This window comes from Plectropomus leopardus, chromosome 13 (genome assembly GCF_026936395.1).
Source record: "Plectropomus leopardus strain MGB_pleo_1.0 chromosome 13, ASM2693639v1, whole genome shotgun sequence".
In the NCBI taxonomy this organism is placed as follows: domain Eukaryota; kingdom Metazoa; phylum Chordata; class Actinopteri; order Perciformes; family Serranidae; genus Plectropomus; species Plectropomus leopardus.
Window position 1 is genome coordinate 19,484,808 of NC_142188.1, and position 7,170 is coordinate 19,491,977.

Consider the following 7,170-nt stretch of genomic DNA (forward strand, 5'->3'; position numbering starts at 1 on the left):
TATTTGTTGTGTGTGCAGCTGTGACGTTATCAACATGTTGACATCAGCTAACATTTACAATCCCAATGCCTTTCTAAAAACTCACAGATGATGCATTTTGCATAATTTGACAGCCCACACACTCGCTCTGCTGTTCATTCAGGCCTTTTGCTGCTGTCACTGATTTGCCTGGTTTCTCTCTTTGCCACCTCTTTCTTGTTCTGTTTCTATCCTTATCCAACTAGCACCAACATCTCAGTCCTGACAGTGTATGTTTATTTTATATCTCACTCATATAAATCTGCTGGGTTTAGTTTGACCTGACCTTACTCATTAAGATTCCTGCGGACTTTCTCTTGCTTTGATTTAATGCACCACAAGTGTAAAACACAAGAAATACAGTTTAATATACATATTTCTGCTTGATTTGTTTTGCCATTTCCTGAATTAATTACAAATCAATAATTTAGCTTTTTTATTTAAGTGAATTAATGAATTTAGAGCCATAGCCTTAGATACAAAAGGTACAAAAGATGTTATATATTATCTCTCTCTATATTCCCGTGTCTTTGAAGAAAGTGTTTCAGTTATAGAGGTGAAGAATTTAGAAACACTGCAAATGCTACTTAATGAGAGAGCTGTTGAAGGCAGATATGATCAGCCAATTAATTTGAGAGTGCCAGAAAAAAACAAACGCTGTTAGTGATAATATACAATTTAATTAGGGAGAAAACCTGAAAGGAACTCTGCAGCTTACACTTTTTTGTTTCTTTCTTTTTCATTTTGTACAGCGGCATTTGATCTGCTTTATATTTTTTTTTATTTTGCTGGTCATGTGGTTCCTATATGTGGTCAGGGGCCATTTGGCTGACAGATTTCAAGGGCCATAATTATGGCCCTATTAAGGCTGTTTAATTGTCTCTGGGTTTCGTGTTTTTTTCAGATTCTATGTTTTCAATTTTAATTTATCTGAATTTTGTGTATTACAATTTAGGCATATTTTGTATTCAGAAAGAGTGCCTAATCATGCGGTGGATTAATAAAATGTCAAAAATTCAATTAGAAAATTCAATGAATATCAAAATGTTTGATATAATGCAAAACATTCTTGGTAAATTAAAGTACTTCACATCTGAGCCTCATGTTGCTCTGCTCCAGATTTAGCTTTCAGCGTCAACTTCCTCAGTTTTTTGGATGACTTAGCACAGGTCTCTCCCATATGACTGCAGGGTTCAACAATTGCATTCATATTCACGATTTTTTTTCTGGCAACCCAAAGTCAAAGAATAAAGTAATTTTCCACACAATTTAGTGGGATTTGTTGATTTATACAAGATGCAGTTCACGTGTAGTAAACTTCCTGTGAATATAACCCACATACCCCCCTTCTTTAAAAAGCAGACAAAGTCAACTGCAGGTGCACTTCAATTCTGGTGCTAGCTGAACAATGAGATGTGAGTGATGTTTAGCTTAATGTACAAACATCAGATGCTTCCTGTAGACCACCTGAGAAGCAGGGGAAGACAGGATTTGACTACAGACTGTAAAAATAATGGACTTAGCCACTGTGACGTCACCCATTGGTTTGTGGACTCAAGGTGACTTTATTACTTTCTGTCTTACTTTATTAAAATTCAACCTTTCAGAGTTGCCATGAAAAAGGAAAATTATTTTGCTGTATTCATGTCAGTGTGTTTCCTGCAGGATCAGAAATTATGAGTGGTGGTGGCTGACTATGGAGTGCAGGGAGAGGATAGTGTCAGCAAATGTCCCTTTAAAAAAAATTTAAAAACTTGTTGGTGTGTGGCCCTTTTTTAAATTTATTATTCTGTGCCACCTCTTTAAATGCAGAAGATTTTGCAGGTCTCTTATTGAGTTGCAGCGTGGTTAATTGATCATTCGATCCTGTAAAAGTTGATTGGAGTAATGGATGAGAAGAGAAGCGGAGTGCACGGTGAGCAAATGCAAACTTTTATACCAGGCACAATAAAAAGGCTAAGTTTCACTTTCACTGCACATGATGTTCAGCAGTTCAACAACACGCTGGGGACAACAGTACACCTGGCCCTCCGAGAGTGTGGCACAGTATATATATTTCTATAGCGCTAGGAAATGCTAGGAAATGCTAGGAAAAAAAGCTTGCCACAAATAAATGAATGTATGGAAATACTGCATTTGTTATATTAATTGAGTGTTGTATTTAAGATGGCAGTAATCCTCATTTTAAGTATTTACCTACAGATACATTCTTGTTCTATGGAGTTTATGACCACAAGCAGCACTGTAGCGCACTGTTTTTATGACCGGGTCTCCGTTCTGTTTGCACTTATGTTCACATCTGAGCAGGACCAATGGTTTCACAGTATTCTACTGATTGACAGGTGGCAGCAATTTACCAAGAAATGTGATGAGCAGGGGGCGAGAGAGAAAACATGGATACAAACAATGCAGGATTTAAAATACTTTTAAAAGTCAGCTTTGCAAATGTTTTATGATGAAGGGAAGGGTACACACACTATGCATTTGAGTGAGTTTAAATATAACTTTAGTTTGTTTACAATACCAATACACTAGACAGCTTTAACTCAAGTAGAAAGTTTTCACATGTAGCCCAGTGCACAAAGGCAAGCATTAAAGAAATACCATGGCGAGTATAAACACAGATGTATCAAAGGTGTTTGCTCTGCCTTCCTTGACAAAGGAAAAGTGAGCCGGTCTGTTGAGCCTCAAAACAAAACAAAGTGCAACGAAACAGAAGAAGAAAAACTTTGCACTGTGATCAAAGTGACTGTTTGTGACACCAGATGGATCCATCTTTAAGCTGCATTAAGCTGTCTATATGAGTGCTGCTCTGTAGCATCTAATGCAATAAAAATAAACAGCGAAGACAGACTGTAAAGTTGAAACTTTTAAAAAAAAAAAAAAATCTATTGTCCAACACTGTTTGTATTTGAACTATGTGCAACCTCCAGGTTAGTACATATCCTGTCCTTGGCTTTAATCTTGTCTATTCAAGAAACAGCATACATTTTTTCACTCTTTCTCAGCTTAAGAAAGTAGAAAAATATTCTGCTATCACTTCTTCTAGCGCTTGCCACGGCACCTCAGCAAACAACCCACGGACAGACTCCAGGAAAGGAACACTTTTTCTTTTGTTAAACAGTGTTATGATGCCTGTGATGTCCATCTCATGGCAGTGAGATGACTCATATTAAATTTATTAAAATGTAAGCCATGATCAAGAGCATAACATGAGACTGACTGGTATGAACCTCCATGGTCTGCAAAATGTATTATTGTGGATGTGGCACACGCAGCTTTTGATACCAAAGGTTCTATATGCCACATTTAAAGTATTCATAGAGCAGCATACAATTATTTATGTAAAGATATTGTGGAGTAATCGCGTCCTGAGCAAGATCTCCAAAAAAAACAACAACAACAAAAAAAAAAAAAGGTTCGTATAATATCCTACAAATTCGGACCCAAAGAATGCCGTTACGTCCGTAACATAAAGTTATGTAAGTTATGGAGAAAAGGTTTAGGATAAGAATAATGGTGACAATTAACCTTAAAATGTCTCAAAGTTCACACAGTCCTTAACACGTTTCCTGGGGAAAGTCCTGTGTTTTTTGGTCAATACACCACCACTACCTGCCTCCTTACTGCACGGCTGGGACCCCTTCCTTTTTAACTCCCATCAACATATTGGACACATGATCACATAGCCTTCCAAAATATGTGGATGCACAAATTGCTTTCTCATGATTACGTGGGATATGTACAAATTTTTGCGCGTTTACAAAAACATATAAACAGTGCACAACATTCAAATCAAAGGCCCAAATCAACAGATTATACAGATAGCCATGATTATGGGAGTCCTTCAACATCCCAGTCTTCAAGATGTTTTTCAAGATACCATAATGAAACTGGCACAAAAAATAATTTCAAATCAAACTCAAGTTTTGAAAATCAGTTCCTCCCCTCAGGCAGACGATACACGGTCCCCTTAAGCAGACACAACTACAACTGTTTCAAAAAGTCCATGACATCCCTAGACACCACCGAGGCTGGAATATGTATATGCTATAGTTGTATTTATTATTTTGCCGTTCAGAACAGTATTATTGTAATATGTGTGCATTTACATGATAACGCAGATGGGCATGTGCAACTGATGGAAGAGTGTATTTTTTGTTTTTATTGTTGTTGTTTTTTTAAAACTATGCTTGGATGTATGTATTGGTATTTTGAATGTCTTTTACAGCTGACATTGTGAAGTCCATAGCAGATTTTCCACTGGGACAATAAATCCTATCCTATCCCATCCTGTCCTCTCCTACACTATCCAATCAGAGCAGCCTGTCCTGAATAAAGTCATGCTCCCTCTGTATTTTAATCTGAGTTTTTCGTTTTTTTGTTTTAGTAAGCCGGTCTGGCAGTGCATTCATGTTAGTAGCATGTATGTCTCCCTCTGCCTTATCATCACCACCAATTTGCATTGCGTGGGTAAAGTGGTTATCCCTGATACTGGGACGATGGTTGACACCCTCCATATTTCCTGCTGGTTAACACTGCTAGCTCTGTCACCTCTGTTGCAGTTGTTAGTGCTGTTTATGGAGTAAGCACCATTAGCTGCTAACCACTGGCTCAGCCACCTCCATGTTGAGAACCATGTCCAAACAACTAATATGCTCTTAATTTTGCAGACTAGAGTTCTCGTCTTTGACCATTCAGCCAATACAACAGACCACACATCAGTTTAAAGCATCAAAATTAAATTAAGTTGCAAAGCCATTCCAAAATTGTGACATAAACAAAGAGCAGGTGATTGAAGCCATTATGCAATCCAGAAAGATAATTGTCAATTAAATTAACAATGAATATTCATCACAGTGCAAACCTCAAGCTGTCGCAGCTGGAACTATTTTCAAGAGATTTACTGTGGAAACTGTGAAATTAGTCCAAATGGAAAGTCTAAATGAAAACCAAGAGAAAGTGTTTGGAAATTGCTGCTGCTTTCTAATTGCTCTATCTCTCTTTCTCTAGAAATGCATGAACCTACATAACCCTTGTGTCCATTTCTGTTTCAGGTGGAAAGTAAAAGTCTTGAAGAGGCAGGAAAAGATTTTCACAGGAGTTCAAAAGGCCAAACACTAAGAGAAGAGAAGAAGCCTGAAAGAAGAGGTCCATTCTCAGTATGTGACCTGCAGATCACAGAGCCTGAAGACCAGATGAGTCTGCCTGTTAAAGACGCCTCAACATGTTTCAGCCCAACAGATGGGCGGATGGAAGCTTTTGAGACTCATATTTGAAGAATTAACCCTTAACCCTAAATTCTTTTGTTTCTTATTGAACTATTATCTGCTGAGGCACAATCAGTATTTAGACACACAAAAGTTAAAGTAGGAATGACAAGTTAATGGCACCTTAACACAATAAATGAATGAGTGCACATCCATATGTACAACTTTTTACAGAAGATGACAACAAAAGGTTTAATAATGCTCACAGAGATGAAACATATGCATGCAACTGAACGTTCCCTCAGCCCCACCCCCGCAGTTACTGTTTCTGCGGCCTGTCAAGCTTTCCATTCACACATATACAGTTTACAAGTGGTAAATTCACCACTCAAAAATCTTTGTTTTTTTTAATAAATGGGTCCTTAGTTTCAGACAGTAGACAGTGTTGCTTGTGTAGAGACATCCAATGCTTGACAGACCTGCTGTGGGGACAGGTTTAGCGAACAGGAAAATGGTGCAAAACATCAAACAACAAACAGAGAAAATTGAACTGTGAGGTGGTTCTGATTTTAAAAGGTTTTCTATGCAGGATTTTCCTTAAAAAAAAATCCCTCTCAGTCATCACTTATGGTAACTCCTTCAACTGGGCATGATGCAAATAAGTAGGTGAACATCACATTGTTTCAGTTTTTCCAGTTAAGATGCCCTAACCTGCTCCATGTGTCAGCAAAAAGTTTAAGCAACATATTGCTTGTTTGGCTTGTCTGGCCCTGGCTCTTTTTTGGCGAAGCTTTTTGCGCCTGCAATGTATTTCAAAGCAAGAGCAAGCTGTTGCTTAAGCCTGGGCCATACTGTCTGCATGAGCAGTGTGTGACAGCTATCTGAATTGCTGCACTCACACACGAGCATTGTTCACAAAGAAAGCATTGCTGCTGCAGAGCTGCCTACTGCTACAAGTATTTCAATAAAAGCTGTTACGCCACCTATTTATGGAGCCATGTAAGCTGCTGCACTGTCAACAACAGGGTCATGCATATATTTCTCGACAAAAAGCCTTGTATGAACACATGAAGGGATTCTGTCCATAAAAGCGTTTCAAGAGGGCACTTATTTTGAAACAGAATCCAGAAATGTTGATTAAAAGATAAATATTTACATTTTTTTCATGTCTGTGACAGATGTAGACATTAAAACTGTAATGTGGTACAATGTCAATATGATTATCAAAACTTTTCTATGAAAACGAAAAAATACGCAAATATAGCGAGGCAAAATGGCAAGCCAACAAAGCTGGGGTTGGCTTCAAATTTTGCTGACAATACTGTTTCCGAACGGTAACTGATAATTTCTGCATAGTATACCTTTTAGAGTAAATCAAATCTGTTTGAATCAAGGAACAAAAATGTAAAAAGCTTGCTATGTCTCACAGGCTGTTTAATTCACAAACATGATAGGTCATTATAGTATAACATAAAATACATTTTAATGATGTAACTCATTCACCTCTAAAGATAATAGTATTTAAACATTATTGAATGATTAAGGACAAGCTTTAATATGTAATAAAGAGCATCCCAATCTCACACTATGTTTTGAGTTTTACATCCCTCTGTTGCTGTGTGTACATGTCTGTGTCAGTAAAGAAATTCTCGGTTAAGACATGAAAGTCTGCTTGATAAAAGTTATGGGAAAAAATGTGCAGACATGCAGACATGTTATTCAAGAGTAGGATCTTTTCAAGACTATCATCAATTGATTTCTCTCCTGGATGTTCTGACACCTCTTTGTGTCAGCCCCGTGAATGACTGTCGATCAATCCAGAGTGCACTGCGCTTCTCTCCTAATTTCAGCTGTGTTTGGCTCCAACCCCATCAGCGACCTTTACATGGAAGCAGCTAATAGATGGATTTTCCTACACCTGATTAGAAATCCTCAAAGAAAG

General features: G+C 37.7%; 1 protein-coding gene across 3 annotated transcripts in view; it reads left to right on the forward strand.

The window, feature by feature from the left end:
• mlip (muscular LMNA-interacting protein) overlaps positions 1 to 6,814 on the forward strand; it is a 56,995-nt gene extending 50,181 nt beyond the window's left edge. For all 3 annotated transcript variants that reach the window (XM_042501984.2, XM_042501985.2, XM_042501983.2), the window contains one exon: positions 5,076 to 6,814. In XM_042501984.2, coding sequence (XP_042357918.2) covers positions 5,076 to 5,297 — 222 coding nt within the window. In that variant the 3' untranslated portion in view covers positions 5,298 to 6,814. The remainder of the gene's footprint in view (positions 1 to 5,075) is intronic.
• The last annotated feature ends 356 nt before the right edge of the window (positions 6,815 to 7,170 follow it).